This window comes from Malania oleifera, chromosome 1, assembly GCF_029873635.1.
Source record: "Malania oleifera isolate guangnan ecotype guangnan chromosome 1, ASM2987363v1, whole genome shotgun sequence".
NCBI classification, from domain to species: Eukaryota; Viridiplantae; Streptophyta; class Magnoliopsida; order Santalales; family Ximeniaceae; genus Malania; species Malania oleifera.
The window spans coordinates 136,090,636-136,115,643 of record NC_080417.1 but is presented as its reverse complement, the minus strand read 5'-3'; the positions used below and the strand labels follow the sequence as shown (position 1 = coordinate 136,115,643).

At 36.9% G+C, this 25,008-nt stretch overlaps 1 protein-coding gene across 1 annotated transcript; it reads right to left on the bottom strand.

Moving 5' to 3' along the window:
• Positions 1-453: 453 nt before the first annotated feature.
• LOC131165235 (vicilin-like seed storage protein At2g18540) lies at positions 454-22,932 on the bottom strand. The gene is made up of 8 exons (XM_058122829.1): positions 22,105-22,932; positions 4,314-4,359; positions 3,974-4,023; positions 3,758-3,799; positions 3,214-3,327; positions 1,095-1,173; positions 945-1,016; positions 454-860 (listed from the first exon to the last, which is right to left on the bottom strand). The coding sequence occupies exons 1-8, from the start codon at positions 22,728-22,730 to the stop codon at positions 813-815; spliced, it is 1,077 nt and encodes a 358-aa protein (XP_057978812.1). The 5' UTR covers positions 22,731-22,932; the 3' UTR covers positions 454-812.
• Between the last annotated feature and the right edge of the window lie 2,076 nt (positions 22,933-25,008).

Sequence of the window (25,008 nt, the reverse complement as noted above, 5' to 3'; positions counted from 1 at the left end):
GAGCCATCCTCGTCAGTATCTCTATTTGGTGTACCAATGTGCAGTAAAATGAACAATTGGCTCAATTATTCATCTTCTTGTGCCTCCTAATGGGTAAATCGACCGAATTTGGCAATTTGCTTTGATGACAACTTCCCTACAATTTATTTCTATTCCAAACTCCCCCCCAAAAAAAACATCTAAATTTTTTTCTTATTTTTGTATCGGCATATTTTTAGAACTTTGCATTAATTACTTCTCTCTCCCTCTCTTATTTAATAATAATGAATAAATAAAAAACAACACATAGCAAAACAAAAAGAGGAAATCGCATCCAATGTATCCTACCTTTTAAAACACACAACCTAACCTGTCATGTGGAGTCCATACTTCATTCCTATAATGTTATATTAATACTGACTTCGTAAACTAAAATTAGAACTCAAATTAAAAAAATGTTATTGACCCAAAAAATAACAGGATAATGGGGCACGCATCATATTTATAACTGCTCTTCAAAATGAATTTCTAGAGAAACAAACAACATTTTTTAACATTCTGACAAGTTCAAGGGAAACATCTCCACCTGCGAGGGTAATACTCACTGAGCCCCCACTATCATCTAATTACCAATTGCCATTGATAGTGTTAAAACAGAGGTAGCTGAGGGGGAAAAAAAGCCTCTGTAGATAGTCAAGTGGATGACAAATCTGGAAACCAGCCTTCAGACTCTAGGTAAAAAATCAAGGAACTCCATGAAACTTACATTATCACTGCCTGGTCGAGAAACGAAAATGTGAACAGTTTCAACCCTCAGTTAGCAGCAAACCCCTTTACATGGGAAGGTCTGGATCCAATCTTCTCTGAATAGCAGCAGCAGCCTGTAAGACATAAGTTGGCAAAGTTAATAACCAGTATTAGCTGATCTGTAATACTACACTGCTGGGACTGGGGCGGTTTCTCACCTCAAAGTTGCCAAGCTTGTACTGGTAAGCCATCTCTTCTCTGAGCTGCGCTTGCTCTTTCATTGCTTGAGCCTAGAAATCCAAATATGTAAATAAATGAGATATTATTGGTTGCTTTAAGAATAGTCATAATGATGAGCAAATGCTAACCATTCCACTCTGCATTGAACTTTTTAATGCTTCAACTTCCTGTTCCTTTTGTCTCTCACGCTCTAGCAGCAGTTCTTGCCTGAAAAGCCAGAAGAAATCATCAATTGCAACCCAGTAATTTTAATAATATAACAGTTCAATATAACAGAACCAATCTTGGAAAGGGAACTTGCAAAACTACTTAGGCTACATGAAAGTAAAATCTTCAAACACTAGATTGCCCGTATCATGTCCAAGTAACAAAAATTAAATCATGCCTATAGGATAAATCCAGATAATTCCATCCTAGCACCAGTTGGCATTTTTCATCTCATTCCAATTTCCCGTGGATCTTTTTTCTGGGTCAAGTAATCAAATTTAACCAGATTAATCTTCTGTTTTTGGCCACCTTTGATTGCAAATATTGGAGAAGAGAAGTTCTGAAAATGACAACCATTTAGGACAGAAGAAGCACCATAAGAAAAAATAGCAATGGATCATTTTATTGCTGTTTGCAATTAGTTGGGATCAACTGCAGATTATATACACATTAGTTTCATAAGACACGAGGCAAAGCCTTCCCATTACATCAAGTAAAGAATTTTTGCTTAACTGAAAGGAAAACAGAGTGAAGCAAAACTGAAACCAGAATTTCCAAACAATTTAGAAAACAAAAGTTATAAGAAAATTCCAATAGCTTATACTTCAGATATTGTAAAAATTTCACTGTAACAAAGACAGCTTGGTTTAAGAGCAAAACATAATGGACTGAAAGTAAATTAACCAAATGTACTATACTCATAACTTCTAGCTGCCAAAAAATTTTGAAACGGAAACATTTCAGTAAATCATCGATTGCTCAAATTTACAAAATACAAAAGACAAATGAGCATCTGCATATGTGTTTGCTTTCAAGTTTAAAGCAAACTTTTGCATACAGCTAACTGTAATTTCGTGTGCAATGTGTCACGGACCGCCAATTTAAACTCAATTAACGGGCCGCGCGGCACTCATCAAGACTCTCCCTCAACGAGTCAGCCAACAACTACACATTCAATCCAACTGTCATGAACACTCGAGAGGTTTTCGAAAGCCATTATAGGCATGAAATATCAGTTCCAACAATAATGAATTCACAAAGACAAGCGACCTTCATACTCAATGACATGTGGAACTAGTTGTTATATTCAATCAACAAGACAACCACACAAGCCATCATCCGAATTATTCAACATCTAGTATAAAAATCCCAGGCGAGGGCAAGTGAAGACATCTCTTCTCCCTATTTAACCGAGGTCACACTGTCAACCCCTAACACAATGCTTAAAAACACTCATTCCATCAAACAAAAATATGGTCCATAAAATCAGATACAAAAAAAATGATAACGAGTGTTCCTAAGCCACAAGGTTCTACGCTTTACAAGGTGCCACGATCCCACATCATATGTATACTAAGGAGATCTTGGGATTATAAGAATGTTTTGAACTCCAACTAGGTAAGGTGCCTTTTATAGGACAAACCCATGAGACCAGTGGGCCAAACTCACCGGAATTGGGTCCAAGACCATTACATTTGGTATCACAACTACCCTGGGGGTACTATCATGTGGGTGGATCCTATATAGAAGTGTAAGCCACTTTGATGACAGCATCAGAGATCGGATGGGAGAGCATATCACGGTCCCACATCAGATGTGTACTAGGGAGATCTTGGACTAATAAGGATGGTTTGAACTCCAACTAGGTGAGGCACCTTTTATAGGACAAACCAATGAGGCTGACCAAAGCAGACAATACCTCACTAGAGTTTGGCCCAAACTGTTACATTGACGTCAGAGATTGGATGGGAGAACTTGTCATAGTCTCACATCAAATGTGTGTACTAGGGAGATCACTCTAACAAGGACATCAGAGATCGGATGAGAGAGTCTATCACAATCCCACATCGGATGTGTACTAGGGACATCTTGGGCTTATACGGATGTTTTGAACTCCAATTAAGTGAGACGCCTTTTATAGGACAAACCCAGGAGGCAGTGGGCCTAAGCGAATATAATATCTCATCAGAGTTGGGCCCAGGACGGTTACACAAGGGTAGGGGGAGAGTCATCAAAATGTGTGCAGCAAATTGAAAATACCTGCGTTGTTCTTCATCATTAAATATGGTACGCTCTGTATCCATGACTTTCTTTAAGCCCTTTTTGGTTTCTTTTTCCAATTTGCGTCTGTAATAAGCATCAATATCATAATATCTGCAAGCCAAAACAACAAAGCATTTTTAGTAACCCATGGTATCATAAGCATTGATTCAGAGTTTTTTTGTGTTGATTATGTGGGTAAAGATGATCCCTTGTTCTTCCCCTACTTCATTCTAAGAAAAATTTAAGCAGAAGGAAAAAGTAAGTCTAAAAAAACTGAAAAAGTAATTAAAAAGGAGGCTATTTCAATCCAATTTCCCTTGTTACAGTGGTTCTAGTTTACAAACCAACTTGAACATTTAACAATCCCAATTAACAATCAAAAAACACATTCTTACATGTAAGGGACTATTAACTATGCCCACAGATAAAATACAACATACAAGTAAAGGTCTGATGGTTCTCTTCGAAATGGTCATAACCAAAATATTTCAAGAGAGCATGAATTGACAAAAGCTAAACAGTTAACAGCATAAAGCCTTACTTTTTTGAAGGAAGTGTAGCCGTATTGTAATCCTCCATGAATCTGCGTCAACAAATAATCAATAGATAAGTCAATGGTACTTACTAGTCTCAAGAGAAAAGAAAAGGGAAGGAGGGAAGATAAAAGAGAACCCTGCACATTGAGCAGGTAATATACTGCACAAATAGTCTCCAGGAAAAGTGACCCAAAAACAGTCAACAAGCTTATGGCACTTACTCCGTGAACATCTGCTTCTCTTGCCAGTTTGGGAGATCTTCCAAGGATACCTGCAAAACAAATTCCAAACAAAATTAACTAGATCAATATCATCTGAAATTAGCAGAATGTATGACTCAGAGAAGAAACCGATTGTCTTTAAGCTACTTGAAACTGTACACACATGGCATCAAATTTATTATTGAAAATCTAATTTGCTCAGCTACAAATCAGTTTTTAATGTCAGAAAGGCTTCAAGTTCATGATGTGGAGAATGTCACACAACTTTTACGGGCTGTATCTTTGAATTTTGGCAGAAACCATATTGTGCCACAGATCAATAAAGCATAAAATAGGATACCTGTTTAACTTCTGCTAACCATGCAGTGAACTCAGGTCGCTTGTTCCTATAAGACAGGTATCAAATAAAGGAGAGAGAAAATGTGAGAAAAGGAAATATTTGCACAATACTAACAACAATAAAAGTCAAGGTCTTCTTGGTCATTCTCATATATCTGGTTAACATCCAGTTTTTAGAGCTGTAATATGTCATATCGTCATTCAAGACTTCACAGTGGAGTAAATAAACTACAATAACACTCTTAATATGCACTCAGCCCAGTATCAATAAACAAAGAATTGTAATTAGAAAAGAAAAGAAAATACAACAGGAAGAAAAAGAGAAAAAAAGATAGACAAAGAATTTATTAAAAAATAAAAGAATATACAACAGAAAAAAAAAAAAAAAACAAGGAGACTAAGAACCCTTCTTTTGCAACAAGAAAAATCAGCTACAAAATCACTGAAAAAACAGAAAACAACTCAATGAAGCAAAGAAAACCAATCCCACTGTAAGTCTTCCAAACAAACATGACGGAAAAAATTACTTGCCAACAACCACAGTGATGCAAGATAAACCATTCTACTCCAGAGCAGATTGTTACTAGTGACCACTCCTCTTTGACGATTCTAGCATTTATCTCCAACTGAGAACACCAAATAATAGCTATAACACTGCATCACCACAATGCTTTCATATCCCCTCCCTTGCCAAATCCCTAAACATGATAGCAGAAAAAGCCTTCCATGTGGAGGGGCAAATCCAGTTTCCACCAAATATACAAAATAATTTATTCCAAGCAGCCAAAGTAAAAGGAAAATTAAAAAACACATGTGACCAAGTCTCTCCACTCAAAAAAAAGGACACAGACAACAGGCACCTGGGCCTTATTAGGTCTTCTCTTCTGAAGCAAATCATTGGTGTTGACTTCCACAAGTATTGTAGTCCAAATAAAAGCTCTTATTTTTAGGGAACTTGAGCTTTCCAAATCAGAGAATTCAAGGCAAGACTGTTCGCATTAGGATCATGAGTCCAATAGGGAAAAAAGGATTCACAAGAAAATTCCCCTTAAGGATCTAAGCTCCAAACTATTTTATCGCTCCCCAAATGAACATGAAAAGAGTCGAGCAAGTTGGTCAAAAGAGCCAAGTCATTAATCTCTCTCATTCTTATTACTCCCTATTAGAGAAGAATATGTTATTTTCATAATTAGATTGTGTTAATGGAAGTATTCTAGTCCTCAAGACTTCACTATTATTAATAATATACAAGAGGGAAGACCTGGAGCTGTACGTAGACTCCAGGAAATAGCTGCTCAAATTTTTCCTCCTTTTTTTATTTTGGTCCTTTTTTGGGCTCTTCTTCTCTCCTCCGTCTCTAACTTTACAACATGGCATCAGAGCATTGATCTCCTTCAAATCTAAAAGGCCGTACCCAGTGCACAAGGCTCCCACTTTGAGTGGGGTCTGGGAGAGGTGGATGTCGGCAAGCCTTACCCCCATTTTTGGAGAGGCCGCTCCCAAGTCTCGAACTCCTTCAAATCTGATTTATTTAAATTGATTTTGATACTCTGTTTTTCGTTTTTTCCCTTATCCTCCCCCAATCAGTCGAATCTGATTTTCTGGTTGGTTTGAGAGTTATTTAAGGAGAGTTGTTTAAGGACACCCTCCCTCTGAGTTAGATTGTGCAGCATACTTGGCAGGAAGCTGTGTGTTTTCATGGTGATTTGCTGATGTGAAGTTAGTTATACTCTGTTGCTAGCATGCTGCTGCTGCTGTTCCTCTGTCACTCTGTGGTTTGCTGATGACGCTGTTTGATGACGTGTATTAATGATTGATTGTCTGCAATCTTAAAGTGACTGCTGGTTGGTCTCAATTGGTGTTCAAATATTTATTTCCAGTTCTTCTCTGCATTCATTTCCAGTTGCTGCCAGCCGTAATACCTAGAGCTGCTGCCAGCGTGCCAGGTTAATCATTAAATGCCTGCAGTACTTTGCTGTGGTCTGCCCTGTTCTTGGTGGTCAAGTAATTCCTCCTAGGATAATGTCAGGTCAGTTCTGTAGTCATAGCTTCCTATTGAAGTTCTGGACTTTTGAGAGTTTGAAGTGTTGTAAGTTCTGGTTTTTTGACATCCTGAAAGTGCTGTTTGTGTTGGTGTGTTGCCTGACTTCTCAAGCTCCTTCCTGCAGTAAGTCAGCGATGGATACTACCCCTAACTGTCGTAGGGGAAGTTCTGGAGGACAAGGACAAGGTTTGGATTGTGGTCGTGGTAGCAGTTGTGTAATACGACGAGGAGTTCATTATGGCAATTCTTGCATTTGCACACATTGTGGCAAGAAAAATCATGCCATTGATCGCTGTTAGGATCCCCGTGGCAAACCAGCTAAGGCCAATAAGTCTCTTTCGAAAGGTGATTCCACTATTGACACTTCAAACACACCTAGTCACTCCACTGGGGAGTTGAGTACACCATCCACTGTGTCCCAAGAGGAGCTTAACAATTGAATGGTTCAACAACTCGAAACTGAGTCTTTTACATCTAGTGCTACTGTAACTCATTCAGATATAACCAAGCTTCTTTTGCCTCTTCGTCCTACTCACATTGGGTTATAGATTTTAGTGCCACCTCTCATATGACAGGTATACCTAATTTATTTGAGTCCTTGAACCTCACTGCTTTACACTCTTAAGTTTACTCCTGCTGATGGTTTGGTTACACCAGCTTTTGATCCTGGCAATATTCTCTCAATTCCTTCTATTCTTCTTTTGTCTGTGTTATATGTGCCTAAATTTCCATTGAACCTGCTATCAATTAGTCAATTAACTAAGTCTCAAAACTGTTTTGTAACCTTCTTTCCTTCTCATTGGGTTATTTAGGTCTCCAAACAAAGAAAAGGATTGGTAGAGGGCTAGAGAAGGATGGCCTGTATTTTTTATGGTGGTAATGGTGGCTCCAATTCAATTTCTTGTCATACGGCTTTTTCAATTTCAACTCATAGTGTTTCTCTTAATCAATGGCATGCTAATTTGGGTCATCCATCCCTTCAAAAACTACAACAATTTTTTCTTATGTTCAAGTTCATTTCTCATTTTGAGTGTTCTATGTCAGTTGGGAAAGCATATTAGGACATATTAACGTCTAGCGTCAAGTCTCATACTAAATCAACATTTTCTCTTATTCATTCAGATATTTGGGATCTATATAATGTCAAGAATTTGACTGGTCATCAATATTTTGTGTACTTTGTAGATGATTTTTTGCATGTGACTTGGATATATTTGTTAAAAGATTGGTCTGAATTTTTGAATGTATTTACTCAATTCTACCATAAAATAAAAACTCAATTGGCATTGGTATTCAAATTTTTTGATCTGATGATGCAATTGAAGTTTTACAAAATGAGCTTTAGCCTTTTTACTTGGCCAAAGGGATTATTCATCAAACATCATATACACATACTACTTAGCAGAATGGAGTAGTTCAATGAATGGTCTCTACTCCTTCATATGCACTTTCCTAAAACCTTTTGGATTGATGCTCTTCTTACAACCTATTTTTTGCTCAATAGGATGCCTCAAGTGTCCTAGGGGGACAAATTCCCTTCTCCATCATGTACCTAGAAACATTCATGTTCTTTGTTGTGCCTCGTGTCTTTGGGACACCCTATTTTTCTATTGTCAAGTCCTCCTTGTATGAATCTATTTTGATTCCATTAATGATTTATGGTCCCCCCCTCTTGTGTTGATACTTTTGTTCCTACCCTTATCCCTCTCGAGAAATCTTTTGTCACACTTCCAAATCCATTAATTACTGATCTAGAGAAGCAAAGGTTTATGAATGACAGAAAGCAAGCACAAACATCGCTATCACCATGCAAGCGGCAAACGCGTCCTCTGTCCATTTCTATTTTGACTTTTGGTTCTAGAGATCCATCCCAATGATTGGGTTTGCCCATTGCTCATCGAAAAGGTACTCAAACATATGCTCAGCAATCCTTAGTTGCTTATCTTATTGCTCATTATGTTTCTGTTCTTCACCATCCTAGTCCTAAGCATTCTTTTGCCCTGTTTGTTTCCTCAATTTCTATCCCTTCCTAGCACGTCAAAGCACTTGTAACCCAAGGTGGAAGCTTGCAATGTATGTAGAAATGGATGGCTTGAACATTCGAGGGACATGGGACTTGGTGGATCTTCCTCTTGGTACAGATTTGGTTAGGTGTTGCTGGGTTTACACCATCAAATATCTTCTTGACGGCTCTGTCAAACAACTTAAGGCTCGATTGGTTACCAAGGGGTACACCAAAATGTATGTATCGATTATTTTAAGATCTTCGTTGGCCCTTATATCAGTGGGATGTGAAGAATGCTTTCTTGTATGAAGAAATGTAGGAGGAGGTATACATGGAGCAACCTCCTAGGTATGTTGCTAAAGGGGAGGATGGTAAAGTATGCAAGTTGCATAAGCCATTTATGGTGTCCTCAAAGCCGGTATGACAAATTGTAGTCTCTGCATTTGGCTTTATCTAGTGCTACTCTAATCATTCAATCTTTGTCTGCAAAACGAAGACAGGTGTGATACCTCTAGTAGTTTCTATTGATGATATCATTATCACTGACAGTGACCACAGTGGGATTGCAAATGTTCAGCAGTGCCTTCAAGAAAGATTTCAAATCAAGGACTTGGGTATTCCACATTACTTTCTTGGTATTGAAATAGTATGGTGTAGGAAAGGGATGAATCTATCTCTAGGCTCTCAGCGAAAATATGCATTTGGCTTGCTAAGTGAGACTAGTTTGTTAGGGGAGCTAAACTAATTGATACTTCTAGGATCCCAATTTGAAGTTGTCTAGGGATGTTAGACCAGACTTTGAAGACAAATGCCGATATAGGCAGTTGCTTGGCAAGATGATCTACTTGACTGTGTCTAGACCTAAAATATCTTTTGCTGTGGGGGTGGTGAGTCACTTAATGGAAAATACCAAACAACCACATTGGGATGTTATTTGTAAGATTTTGCAGTATCTCAAAGACTCTGCCAGAAAAGGTTTGATATATGGATGTAATAGAAATTGTGAGACTGTGGGATACCCTGATGCAAATCGAGTTGGATTTGTCGATGATCGAAGGTGTACTACTGGATATTGTACATTAATGGGTGAAAATCTCGTTACTTGGCATAGCAAAAAACAAACTACTATAGCAAGATCTAGTGCGACTATCGAGCTATGGCTTATATTGTGAGTGAACTTATGTGGCTGAAGTATTTTATGTTAGAGATGGGATTCTTGATAACGAAACCAATAAATGTGCTTTGTAATAACCAAGCTGTCATTTATATTGCTAGCAATCCAGTGTTTCATAAGAGGAAAAAGCATATAGAAGTTGACTGTCATTTTGTGAGGTATGCTGTGTTGAAGAAAGATGATAGGACTCCCCTTCTGAAATTTGTTGATCAGTTAGGCGATGTTTTTATGAAGCCTTTATTTAAGCCCTCCTCCCAAACATTCAGATCTACAAGCAGTCTCCAAACCTACAAGATGACCTCAATTACCCCCACCTCCACTTGACAAACAAGAAATCCCTCATCAACTTCTCAAATTTTTTATTCTGTACCACAGGCTGGCATCTCCTTGATGCCTTTTCAATATATTTTCCTTTACTTATCAAAAAGAAAACTTCTCAAGCCTCTATGCAACTAGGAGTTCTAAAATGAGAAAGATAATACAAAGGAAAGGAGGACAGACAAGTGTGGATAAGAGTAATACTGCCCTCTAAAGTACACAATGCTCCTTTTCACCCATCAAATTTCCTAGCCATTTTCTAAAAAATTGGGTCCCATGAAGAGTCAATATTCGGATTACCTCCTAAGGGGACTAAATAGGTAATAGGCCGAGTCAAAACAACACATCTACTAGCCTAACAAAAGGGTCCACATTAAGACCTAGACAGCTAAACCCAGCGTATAACTCTTTTTTTTTGGCTCACTGCACCATACCACTCTTAGAAAAGTTTATTTTCAAACCAGACACTTTCTCAAACACTTGTAACATGCTATGCAAATTACAAAAGCAACCCTTATTCTCTGAAAGGAAAAGGACAGTAACTAAAGATGTGACATGATACAATCCCCATTCTCTGCCTTAAGCCCCTCCACCAAATGATGTAGGATGGTTCTAAGTAGCCCTAGTCCTACGGTTGACCCTTTGTAGCACATACATAATATCACAATCTATGAAAAAAATTGAATTAACCAAGCATGAACATCAAAAACAAATTCAAATGATCACAAGTTGTTGAGATTTTGAAAACAGATATGATTTGGTTCAAAGCCCTTAGTTGATCATTTCATTGAAGTAATCAAGGTCACTTTAAAAGATAATATATTAGAAGTCTTAGATTACAAGTCCTAGCATACAAATTAAACATCCCTAAGCATGGTACTAGCAAGCATGTTCATGCTGAAAATCTAGGAAGATTCAAAGAGAATGAACAAGGTTTTTCAATCAAGGCTTCGGGTAGAGTTTCAAGGCTTATGAGGTACTTTTAGGGGCTATTTAGATGGTCACAAACAAGGGATTGAAACGAGCTTACCAAAAGGTTCGGAATGCCAAACACCAAGACACACAAGTACTTGATCGCACCACAAACAAGCTTGTTGATCCTTAGGAATCTTGAGACAAGAACGAAGCTTGAGGTGGTTGTGGCTGTGAGCTATGAAAGAGGTGTGAGTGTGTAGTGTTGATGATGACGTTGATGTTGTCGTGGTCTCTCACCACCCAATCTCCAAGGAGGCGGAACGTAGCCTCACACTACTCACTCACAAGGAGAGGAACAAGATTCACAAGTTCAAACAAAAGCTTCTTTTTTTAATTGATAATGCAAGATGCCTTTTACGAAACAAGTGATGACATATTTATAGTCTTACATGCACATGACTTGCACATGGCTTCTTAAAAGATTAAAGAAAATACGAAAGTAAAACATATGTAGTGAGGTTCCTAGGAAATAGTTTGTCATAGGAAATAGGTGCCTAGGAACTAGAATAATTATGATAGTGGAGTCTAGGAACTTAAAATGAAATAAATGCTTCTTGAAAACCCAAGACTCTTTGACTTGCAAGCTGTCATCCTCTTTCCAAGCTAGCTTCTAAGAGAAGCTTCAATTGCTGCAAATAAAGTTCACATCAATGATGGACTTTGGGTGGTCATCTATGTGTCACAATATCCACGAAAGATACTCGAGGTGCATGTTGATCCCCATCACTAAACCTCTATTAGTTCCTCTATCAATCATCCTACTCAAAAGCATCAACCACAATAATAAAGAGAAAAGAAGAAGGTAGATCTCCCTGTTTTAGATCCCTCGATGCACAAAATCAAGACTTAGCCTCGCCATCTAAGACTGAAAAGATACCCCCAAATCCATTTCCTCGACCTCAAACCAAAACCTTTTCTATCTATATCCTTGTCCAAGAAGCTCCAGCTCACCCTATCATAAGCTTTCACAAAGTCCAATTTCATCACTAGACCTATCTTATTCCTTTGAACATCATCTTCAACCACCTCATTTGCTATCAAGGCTGCATGACTGTGTCTAAAGATCTGTCTATCACCTATAAAGGCACTTTGACTAAGAGAGAGAGTATCCTCTAGAACTGCAATCAGTCCCTTGGACAACACCTTAGTGAAAATCTAATTGGTCTAAAGTCCTTGACTTTAACTGCACAATCTTTCTTAGACACTAGGGTAATAAAAGTAGAATCCATACTCCTTGTCATCACTCCATTGACAAAAAACTTTAAGAAAAACTTTGAGAAGGTCTCCCTTTAAGAACTCCCAACAATCTTAAAATAATGCCATGCTAAACCATCCGGCCCAGAAGCCTTATCTCCAACAGAGTATCCATCTGAAAAACCGAGCTCTTAAATCTCCACTTCCTAAAAGGGTCTCTAACCAAGCTGCTTTGTCTGTTGATACAGGACCCCAATCCAACCCCTCAACCCTAACTCTTCCTTCATCCTCCTCTAAAAAAGGTTCCTACAAAAATCAGTGATCAAACCAGCAATACGGATCCTTAGTTAACCTCTCCCCTGTCATCCTCTAGCTCTTTGATAAAATTCCTTCTTCTCCTACCAATTGCCACCCTATGGAGACAAGAAGAGTCTATACTTACAACCCCATACCCTCTAGACTTCTGCCTCCAACTTATATCTTCCCCAAAAACAACTTGTTCAAACTCATTGGACAACTCAAACTTATCTACCAGTTATGTCCTCAAAAAGAGGTCCCTCAACTAATCTATCAATCGCACCCAATTCCTGAACAATATTTTTTTTTCTAGACTGGACATCACCATTGCTAGTTTTTCTCTTGTGAATGACTCCGCTGCAAGAAGAGTACTCTTTTAGTCTTTTCAATATCCGGTGTGTTTGTAGGAGCTCTAAGCCTATCTGCGGTTGAATAACCGCCGGTGCACTAATAGGAGTAGACATTGGAATAAGAGCTGTTGTCGGACGTTAATCAGTAACCAGTCCCTCAACAAATCTATCAATCACACCCAATTCCTGAACAATATATTTTTTTCTAGACTGGACATCACCAAAAACTTCCATATTCCAACTTTTCAGCTCAACTTCCAAAAAACCATTTAAAAAAAAAATCCAATCTTCCACAATGCACGCACCCACCAATCCCTAACCAAACTCCAAAAATCAGGACGTGTCAGCCATGTGTTTTCAAATCAAAACAGATTAGGGCTCCCCTTTTATAGGATAAGATAGAAGAACTTAAAAGCAATGGTCAGAAATAACTATAGGGAACGCCTCTCAAGTTAAGGTAGGAAATGCATCCTCCCGGTCAGTGATAAACATAAACCTTTAATCCTAGTAGCCACTGACCTATGTCATCAGCAAAATAAAGTAAACTAAGCATTCAAAAGGCAAACATCCCTCAAACCACACTCCCTAACAAAAGTATCAAAACCCTTCATACTCAAGGTAAATCTAGAGCCTCCCAATTTCTCATTAGTGGACCTAATGACATTAAAATTGCCCCCAAACATCAATGGGGGGAAAACATGCCATAAATTCATCTCACAATATACCCCTCAACAGAGGGGCGTTCGGTCCACATGCCGAAGTAAACCACCATTGCCCCTTTCCTACAACATCTAAACGAATGGACATAGAAGAACTAATCAAAATATTCAATTTGCTAGTAAATTTAGTATCCCAAAAGATCCCAGTACTGCCCAAGGAACCAGTAGACACTTAATATCCATCATAATGAAACATGAAAGATGAATTGTAACACTGTTATTGGCACGTAGTTTATCACTAACATATGTACAATTCCTTAAGAAACAAAGTCATTTTAAAAGATAGCATGATATGCATTTTTTTATTTCAAAAGTTCAAATATTAGAGAAAGAGGAGATTAAAAAGGGGAGAATAATATATCCTCCCAATACACAAGAAAAACAGCAAGAATGCAAAGAAAGAAAAAAGGTAATCCAATCCTGCTGTAAATCTTCCAAAGATATATGCTGAAAGAAGCCATTCATCGAACACCATAATGACAGGAAAAAAGCACACTACTTCAAAGTAATTTAAGAAAGTAGTCACAGCCTTAAAATTCCTGGCATTTCTCTCAATCCAAATACTCCAAATGATGGAAGTTTCCGCTTAGGTTCACAAAGTTACTATTGGGCAATAGGACGAGTGTTTAAGATTCCTTTCTTCCCTTTTTTCAGTTGAAGTGACACTTCATGCCGTAATTGAGCACCTCAACAAATCTTTCTCTCCCTTCCCCTTCCCAACCCCCCTAAATATAATAATGCTGAAAGCCTCCAGAGAGGCAAACCCAATTCTCGCCAAAAACACCTAACAAATTACTCCAAATAACCCAAGTGAATGATGTAAGAATAATTGTGAACACGTCTCCCCACTCTTAAAGCAAAGGATGCTATGTTTCTATAACATGAAAAAATGAAAATTGAGAGGATGCAAAATATGAAATTGGCATTTGCATCTTCCATTTAAAAAAAATTCACCAATCAACAAAAGAACAAAGTCAAAGCTGAAGTATGCGGTATGCACTGAGTTATGCAGAACAAAACAACTATGGTTAACAAAAGAAGAATTATTGATACAACTAGGAGCACCACGAGACAAGGATTTAGTTTGATGGTCTATCAAAGCCTAAATTTCTTAAAAGGAAATAAAGGAAAAGCTCTTCTTGAGTTTGTAGTCATCCAAGTGCCTGTTCAGTTGGAAAACAATAAAATATATATTCCACCTTTTCTATACAAATATTTGAAAACTGGAAAACAACGTCACATGTTTGTAATTCTTGGAAAACTGGATTTGGAAAATGAAAACTGCTTTCCACAACCAAGCCCTAAGTTTTCAAGATGACTCACAAGCTTCTATTTACAATAAAACTAAGCCCTAAAATCCCTAGTAACAATAAATCACAACCCTAACTTTAAATTAATCCTAGCAGTGCAAAATAAAATAGTCAAAAATGCTAAAAAACCCGAGGTACCCTAAAGAACGTGGGATGCTACACATGCTCAATCAATGACAACAGAAACATACGCAGTAACTTTTCAAGTTTGTCTAGCGACCAATTTTTTGAGTTTGAAGTGAACATTTCCTCAAGTTTGGCATATACCTTTCACAATCCATTGAAATCCCAAATAAAGCGCTCCAATCCTTCTTTCTATGATGTCTTGCACAGAAGAAACTGTCACTCTTCATAGGCAATCCTTTTTTTAAAGAAATTAAAATACCTCTGTGCAAGTTTCATGTTGTTTTCCTTTAAAAACTGAAGCCACACTAATCTTGCTTCTTTGTTTTTATTACACTAATAGAGTGCCATGAAATCTCCTCGAATTGGACCATATCTCTTCTTTAAATTCAGGCACATTATCTAATGCCATATCATCTGAACAATCATCTTTCCCAAAATTCTCAACATGCATAAGCAAAAATTTCATACTATCCAAATCCTTTCTGTGCAGACTTCAAATCAAACAAATGTGGGCTATTCCAAATAAAAGCTTATCAATATCAATTGTGTGGAAACTTTCATCAAGCACTTGATGCATGCCCCACTAGTTGATCATACACTGAAGAACATTAGGTGGGAGTCCCAATCCACAAAACAAACCATTTTCATCATACTTTAAATTCAGGCACATTATCTAATGTATCATCTAAAAAAACATCTTTCACCAAAATTCTCAACACGCATAAGTACAAATTTCATACCATCCAAACCCTTCCTCCGCAGATTTCAAATTGAACAAATGTTGGGGTATTCCAAGAGAAACATAAAATCTGATCAATATCAATTGTATGGGCACTTTCATCAAGCACTTGATGCGTACCCCATTTCGAATGACTGGTTGGCCAAATGTTGAAGAACGTAAATTGGTGGAAGTCCCAATCCACGAAACAAACTCCTCCATCTTGCTCAATCTTTAGTCCGCCTCTTGTCATATAGTGTTTGAATAATGCAAAGATCAAAAGGCTTCTGTTCCTATAAACCACAATCTTCATTCTCAAAAGCGTCTTTAGATATGTCCAAGGATCAAAGTCACTTTCTAGAGTATCCATACCGGACTCCAATTCATCAAGCCTCACAAATAAACACCCCAATCATAATCCAGCATCTTTCAACCTTTTCATTTTATTTTGACGCAAAGTTGAGGACCATCTTTGGATCTAATATTTTACATGGTCAGGAGAGCATAAGCCAAGGATTTACTTCAACTGTCCATCAGAGCCTCAATTTCTTGAGGGGAAAAAGGGACCAGCCTCTTCTAGGGCTTGTAATCACACTCTATGTCCTTAAAAAGAAGAGAGCTTAAAAGCCAACAGCTGAAATTTTATTGACGACAAAAGGCAAGCTGGCTACAGGGATTCATAAGCTTCTATTTGTAATGACATCAACTCCTAAAAGCCCGAGCAACAAAATATCACAAGCCTTGATTTCAATTCATCCCAGTCAAGGTTTTTGATATCAATTTTTAACATTAGTAGCTGTGGATAAGGCCAAGAACTGTTGTCTCATTCCTCAGAATTTATCTATCTCCATGACCTTTATCTTGATTATTTTATTAATCTGCTATTTTCTGTTACCTTTTCTACTATTTACCTTAAGCCCAGCCAGGAAAACCAGTATCACGTCCATTATATTTCTTTTTTTTTCCCCCTAATTTTATAGCATTTAGGTGCTCTTTTTTTATGTGTATATAAACTAATATACCACTAGAAACACAAATATAATTACAATTTCATCAATAGAATAAAAAAAATCATAGAGAGCACAGCAAACAGATTATTACCAAAGTATTAATAATTAGTACAAAATAATAAGCAGCTTGAATGACAAAGAACTCCTATATAAAATATTACAAGCTTTTTTTTAAATAGAGTATTACAAGCTAAATAAATAAAGCAAATTGTTGTTCTCTTAACACTCATGATTACAGATACAATCTAAAGAATGTAGCCATCACAAAGAGCAAAGAGCAATGAGCAATCAATCAAATTATCTTAAATTAAGGTCCAGCTAGAAGATAAACTTTTACAGTAACAACCAATTTTTTTAATTAGGCACAATTTCCTTAATATGAGTATAAATATTTTATGATGGCATCAAGTTAAAAAAATTAGTACAAAATTGGTCAAAGTAGCTCATTAGCTGTCATTAAAAGAGTAAAGCACGAATTTTTTGTCAGGTGACAAGTATCTCACCCCATATGGCCATTATTTTTTAAGCCATCTTGGTCAAGATATCAACAATATCAGCCATTATATTTCTGACTGTTATTTTTAAAATAATGATAACAGTTCTCATTTTCTTGCATTTCACATCGTTATTTTAAAGTATGGTCCAAGCTATGCAAAATAAAACAAATCGAAAAGGCTCAAATACCCTTAAATAACCTAAACAACCTAACCTAAGATGCTGCGGTGGCATGATCAGTAGATTCAGCACCGCACTAATGTAATGTCCACAGTAATTTTCTAGCTTTGTCCTGGATTAATTATACTACAATGCTGACAAGAAGGAATAATATCTTTAAGAAAACATATTTCATCTTCCTTGTGGGAATCTCCAGAATCTTAAAAATCCATTCATACTACTTCAGATTCATCATAATGTACAGAGTAGGCCCTTTTTAGTTATTCTGTTATTTCTTAAATTTATCACTGCTAAATCGCAAACCACCCCATGTCTTGGAGCCAACAAACAAACAACTAGACAACCAAAACTTTGACACAAAAAATAGACACAAACCAAATGATAACCCCTTTTAACAACCAATAAAGTGCCTTTTTTGCCTCAAACTGTTTAACAAGATCCCCAATTCTTTCAACTTATACACTCCATCTTCTCTGTTCTGGCTCACAACTATTATGTTCTACCAAGTTTAGCTTTCCCTCAAGTATATATAACATTTATCCTCAAAAAAGATACTGTAAAAGTGACGAGCAAGTTGCAAGCACGGATCAGTTTCCCTTAACAACTCAAGGTGCAGTATGAATACTCAAAAAGCAATTTTCTGACCATGTCTTTAAAAATCATGTTTTCAATCTTTCAATCTTATCCAACAGTATTACACTCCAACATCATTACATCAACATTGGACTCTATTAATGCAGAGTGTGCAGATTCTTTTTCCTTTTTTTTTTTTTTTTATAGAGAAAGAAGATATATTCATTGAAAAGGAAAGAGTGTACAAAGATGAGAAAAAGATCCTCCTATAAAAAGAAGAAACCAAAATAGACCAGGAAACAATCAGAATAAAACTGCCTTTCAATCTCTGAAGACCCAAGAAAGGCACCCCTTTAAAACCTCAAGCAGCAAAAGACCAGAGACAAGCCAAGTACAGAATTGGTGGATCCTATCCCAAAGAAAAGCACCAGAATTCCTCTTTCCAGAAAATATATGAGCATTCCTTTCCATCCAAATTCCCCATAAAACTGTAAAGATGCCACAAATCCACAAAATTAAACTATCGCCCTCCCCAAAACCCATAAAAGAGATATGTAATAATTTCGCCACCAAATCCAAGCAAACCTAATTCTTCCCAAAAACACAAATAACTTATTCCAGATCCCCCAAGAGAAAAGGCAATGCAAAAATAGATGCAAAGAAGATTCTGAGCTATCAAAACACAAAAAACAAGCATCCACATTGATGTTAGTTTTTTCTTTTTTTTAACAAAAGAAGAGATTTCATTAATAGATTAAGAATTTACATGAAGGAGAATAAGATATATCCCAATAAAATCTGGAACAAACCAGAAGGAAAATCTAAGAATACCAAAAGAAAGAAAAGAGAACAAATAGAAGGGAATTTACAGCAGATTGTTGGTGTTAGCTAACTCTATTAAGAACAGCAAACCAAGGAAACGCCTTGATCTAGAAGACATTTCAGCTTTCCAGATGAAATGATGAAGTGGAAAGGAGTTAAAATATTTGGTCAAATGCTCAAAGAAAGTGGTTGGAGGAGAGAAAGCAGAGATTACAAAGGTTGAAGGACTAGAAATACTACAAAATATAGAACAAAAGTAAGAAAATAATAAGAGAACTAAAAAAGCGAAGCTCCAGTGCTATAGCAAATCCATCAGGGTTTGCAGATTAAACATCTCAAATTGATCCTAAATTAGGATGATTTATCATCTCTAAGGCATGCAAGTATTCCTCAACTATTGTGTGCAACCAAAAGAAGCAAGCACCCTAGTTTACGATTTGTTGTGTGATCTTCAGCAAGATGACAGAAACATTAGAAACATTTAAGACTTGAATAAACAGCAGGTTGCCACTTAGCAAACCATATCAAGGCATGCAAGTATTCCTCAAATTTTGTGTGCAACCAAAAGAAGTAAGCACACTAGTTTACGATGCTCTGTATCTCTGTGGATTTCCGCAAGATGACAGAAACATTAGAGCCATTCAAGACTTGAATAAACAGTGGGTTACCACTTAGCAAACCATATCTCTATTATGCTGATAAAGATTAGTTGAACTATTTCACTTCCCCATCTTCCAAAAGTAGGCCCAAACCCCCTCTTCTCTTTTCTCACACACACTCTCTCTCTCTCCCTCTCTCTCTCTCTCACACACACAAACACACAGAAAATGTGTTTGCATGTTCACATGTGCCCTGAATTTGTCTAGCATAGCGGGTAGCGTAACGTAACGGTAACAGGTGTAACGGGAAGCAGGAGTAGCGGATGTTACATAACGGGAAGCAGGTGTAACGGCCGTGAATTTTTTGAATCACACACAACCTTGTGCATATTAGCGTACTTGCATGTTTTAAGCTTTTAGCCCTTCTTAGAAAGAGTTTTAGTGTATTTTGGATTCTCTAGTTCCAGTAACTAAGTTATTTGGTAAGGGCAACAAGTTTACAATTGTTTTAAACCATCATCAATAGAAAAATTATGTGTGTGTGCATATTTACACTTCTCATTGTTCTTATTTGTGATAAATTCTTATGTGTGCTAAATTAATTAATAAAACAAAATACATTATACACATCATTAATCTATTAAACACATAAGACATACGAATAATACAAATATAAAATAGCTAGAAAAGAAAGAAGGTTGAAGTTGAAAAATATATAACATAAATATCACATTACTAATATTATCAAAATAAAATATTTTCCTAACAAGTTAGTATTTTCAAATTGTTAATTAATGCATCTATTGTGAGTATTTAAAGAAATAGTAAAATTTGTATCATTGTCATCCTCTTTATAATCTTTTCCCCCTCTTGCCACTTGGTATATTGAGAATGATAAATGAAAGAGAGGGAAAAAGTGAGAAGAAAAAGTAAAAAATAAAATAATTTTTTGGTGTAATAGTCCTGTAGCAGTTACGTAACGGTCGTAGTGGCCTTTATGTAACAATCGTGGTCCGTAATGACCGTTACGACCGTGATTTTTCTTCCCACCAATTTCACGGTGTGTAACGGTGGGGGTATCCCAAAAAACCGTTACGTAACGGTCACGACCTTTATTTAAAACCAGTTTTCAGAGCCTACTATCCACTTCTACCATTTTTTAATATAATTGAATTACGTGCATATCTCAAACTGGTTAGTTGAACTATTTCACTTCCCCATCTTCCATAAATGGGCCCAAACCCCCTCCTCTCTCTCTCTCTCACACACACACACACTCACACACACACAAACACACACAAAATGTGTTTGCATGTTCATATGTGCCCTGAATTTGTTGAGCATTGTGCATATCTCAAACTGGTTCAAACTCATAGAAGTTTCCGTATTAGTTCTTAACCAAACCAAAGAAGACATTGTCCAGATCGTTAACAGCCTTAGCTTCCAATACGAATAGACAAAAGAAATCATAAACAACAATCCAGGGACAGAATGAGCGCTGATTCTCAAACATTTGAAAACCTAATTGTTCAACCTAGAAAACCCACACAAAGAAAATGTCAAATTTGGAAGACTATTAAGCACTTCCAAACTAGAAGAAATAGCCCCACAATGAATTCCAATTCTGCACCCAATGTCTTGCCCAGAAACCAAAGAAAATAAACTGGCTCCCCCAGAAGACTCAAGTGGGCAGCTGTGAATTTGAAAACAAAATGCTCAACGGCAGAATTAAGGTCCTCAGTATGTAAAGCCCACCTGGGATGATGACCCAAACAGCAACTCGCCCGAAGAGAGAGATTGAAACAACACAGTAATAATAAAAGTTAATTTCCTTGCTAGAAAAGAACATGGTACAAAGGAATGGAATTATCATCCTCGTATGTAAACAATTCATTTTGCACAATGAGTCTGTTTTAAAAGGTTTAGTCACAATGTGGGACATCTTTTAATTGATAAGATTTATCCCCACATTTCCCAGATGAAAGATAAATAATTGTTCACCTAAAGAGCCTCAAGAGCCTCTATGGTAAGGTTTGCCCCAATTTGCTGTTAGGAAACTCAAATTACAAACATAAATTCAACAAATGCAGATACAGCTATTAATTTAGTCTCAATAACTGAAACTACTTTTCAAGCCTGAATCTTAATTTTAGGGAAAAACATTAAGCCAGACGGCATCATATAACTCTGTGAATAATACTTACAATAAATCACCTGAAAAGACTTTCAGTTGATGTCTAGATCAAGTTCACACTGACATTTTAATTTCAAAGAACTAAAATATAAACACATCAAACTCTGAGCTTTTGATGCAGCAACAGACCAATCAGTTAAAAACTCACAAAACTGAGAGCACTAAATTTAACATTTGCATATTTGCATTTTCGTTCAAAACAAAAATAAATCCCTATGACAACAATTTGACTTAATTTAGGTAAAATTTTCGTTTTATACAATATAAATAGATAAATAAAGCTTCACAATCCAAAATCATTTTTCTTTTCCTTCCGACACTTCAGCTAGGAGAAAAAATGACAAATAAGCACAAGCATTAAGTCCCTTCACACATCTGTTTTAAGGATTTATTTTCTCTCCTACTCCAAACATCAAAATTCATACACAAAGTTTCCTTCACCAACAATTTCCAACGACTAAAATAAAAATCCAAACAGACCTGCCTGGAATTTCAAAGCTATAAATTAGAACACAGATTTTAAGAAATTGGTTCGGCCCATATCAATTCAGTATGTTCGTTGTTTTCCTCTATGTTCAATAATGAAATACACCAAATAAATTCAACTTTCTTTTCTTTCCCTACTTTTTCTCAGCAACCATATACAAATCTTAGTTTCAGACAGAACACAGATTCAAAGAAACCCTTACCACATATCAGTTTGTCTTATAATCCCATACTTTCCCCACAAATTCGTCACCGCTCCCTTCTTCCCTTTGTCCTTCTCCTTTTTCTTCTTCTTCCTTCTCTTCTCTTCCTCCCTCTCCCTCCTCTTCCTCTTCCTCTCCTTCTCTCTCTTCCTCCGCTTCCTCTCTCTCTCCTCCTCCTTCTCCCTCCTTCTCCTCTCCCTCTTTTTCCTCCGCCTCCTCTCCTCGCTATCCTCCGACGAATACTCCGAACTTTCCGATTCAGAATCCGAGCCCGAATCCGTATCCTCTGACCGCGAGTCGGCATCAGATGAATACGAGGACTCTTCGTCACTGTATTTTCTTCGTGATTTTCTCTTAGAGCTCCGGTCTCTCTTTTTCGGCTTTCTCTCGCTTTTATTATCATCAGATGAATCCGAAGGCTCTTCGTCACTGTACTTCCTTCGTGATTTTCTCTTGGAGCTCGGGTCTCCCTTCTGCTTTTTCTCGCGTTTACTATCTTCTTCAGAACTTCTACTACCTTCGGAATCAGCAGAGCTTTCCTTCACTTTCCTCCCTTTGGATTTTCTTGCTCCTTTTTTCTCTGAGTTATCTTCATCGCGTAGAGATCCATTTCGATCTTTCCCCATTTTGAGGTTTTTGAAGCTTCAGCGGAGTAGGAAACCTGGCCCTCTCCGTTATGTGCTTGTTTCTTATATATTTGCTCACCCTGCTGTTTCTAGTTTAATTTACCTTACGAGGAAAAAAATTGAATTTCTGTTTGGTTGCCGGGAAAACGAAGGCAAAGGAAAATATTTTATATATATATATTTGCGTTTTCCTCAACAATGTATGGCATAATGACAGGAACTTCCCTTTTGCCTTTTTTTCCCCTTGAGATAACACTTGGAAAAGGCATTTTAATAAGCACCAATTACTTTTACAAAGAATAGAAAGGTAATAGATTCAAACTAATTTACAAGTTAAATACAGTCAACTTAATTTTATTTGAGTATAAATTACTCTAATTGCTTTACTTATTTGAGTTTGATTTTGTATTTATTTATTTATCTATTTTATTACATAGGAACTATAGTCACCAACAAGCCCTTCGGACTCTCTGATGCGCTACTAAACTTACGGATCAGCGTCCTTCCCCTAAGTCTTACTGATTAGGTAAAGTCCGAAATGTAGACACGGCTTCCGTGCATCAATTGGACGTTCGGCCAACCCGACCTCCGGAACTCATCTCCATTACTATCCACAGTCCCCGATGGCTCATAGGAAACTCTCACCATTCACGGTCCCCGTTGGCTCACAGAGCAAACTCTCATCATCCACGAACCACACTGGCTCACAGAGTAAATTATCACCATCCACAGGTACCGCTGGTTCCGTGAGTTGTATTTATTTGTTATGCATATATTAAGTTGAATCAAATAAAATCAAGTTAGGCTTTAACTTTAAAAACTTACATTCAAGTTGAGTTTGAGTTTAACAATTATAAAGACAAATTTGAATTAAGTTTCAAACTTAAAATTTTGAAATTAAACCAAATTCGGATATTTTACTCTATTAATTTCATATGACTCAATATACCCTCAAACAATGTGAGTGTTTATCTTTACATGATAAAGGATTGTTAGGGAGAATTGCCTCTTGGATTACCCATGATAGGAAAACCATGTATTTGAAACGGTACTTGGATTGATCCTTTAACACAATTTAAGTTGCTGCTTTTTAATAGAGCCACCAAGACTTCCTCTAATATTGTTTTGAATTGGTTTTATTTTTTGACTTCCTATTTGTAATTTGAATTTTGTATATTTCTATTTTATTATATTTAGGAGTTAGTTTAGGCTTGTTATTTGAATCTTTCTATTTCATTGTATTTAGGAGTTAGTTTAGACAGAGTTGTTGTATTTTGAATTTCCTTGTAATCTATAAATACTTATCAATGAAAAGTCATTGGTGTGTAGCCTTTACTTCCTTTCCTATCTTTGCTATTAAAGCAATTTAAAATTTAAAATTACTATTGTTATTCTTCTTTAGGCCACCACAATCATGCCTACAAACAATCAATCAAATTCTTAAACCTCTCAACATACAATTCACAACACCAGCGAGGCAAACAATATCTTAATCACCATCAATATCTCACCTAAAGCCTACTCATAAAACTCACCAACAACAATTACATCTCATTGAAGCTTCAATTTCACACCCTCTTTATCGGATATGATCTCCTAGGATATGCAGATGGATCAAAACTATGTCCACCAACCACTGTTACTACAAAAACACCACTACACCAAATCCTGCTCACATCATATGGGTTCAACAAGATTAATTAATTCTAAATGCTCTTGGTGGATCCCTTTCTCCAGCTATCATTCATTTCATTGCTCGAGCCAAGACATCGTAGGAAGCATGGACAATTTTGGCAAACATGTATGCCAAGCCGTTATGAGGACACATTAAGCAGGTAAAAAGTCACCTTAAAAATTTAACCAAGGGCTCTCAAAGTGTTACAAATTTCCTACAAATAGTGAAAGCTCATGCTGATGAGCTTGCTACTCTTGGAGCATAGAGCACCAATGGAAGAAGATAATCTCATAGAGAAAATCCTTGATGGTCTTGGTGATGAGTACAAAGAACTTGTTCATGCAGTCCAAGCCTAAGACACTACGATCACTTTTGACGAGCTTCATGAAAAACTTATGAATTTTGAAGCAACTCTCTTTGGAACAAAATTTGAATCTGCTCACTCTCCCGTATTGGAAAATCCTACAAATCGAACCAACAATGGCTGGCATTCTTTAAAAATCTTAGGTAATAGCAGCAACAACAATTGACATCCATCATAATTCTTTGGAAATAACCACACAGGCTAGTGCCCGTCGCCAAACTACAGTAATCGCTAACCTA

Bases quoted from the DNA above. Each gene is read 5' to 3' on its own strand.
- LOC131165235 (XM_058122829.1), bottom strand. From the start codon at position 22,730: ATGGGGAAAGATCGAAATGGATCTCTACGCGATGAAGATAACTCAGAG. The intron at 4,024-4,313 runs GTATCCTATTTT...TTTGTTTTGCAG, and splicing joins GGTTAGCAGAAGTTAAACAG to GTATCCTTGGAAGATCTCCC. The intron at 1,174-3,213 runs GTATTTTCAATT...CTGGCTTTTCAG, and splicing joins AATGATGAAGAACAACGCAG to GCAAGAACTGCTGCTAGAGC.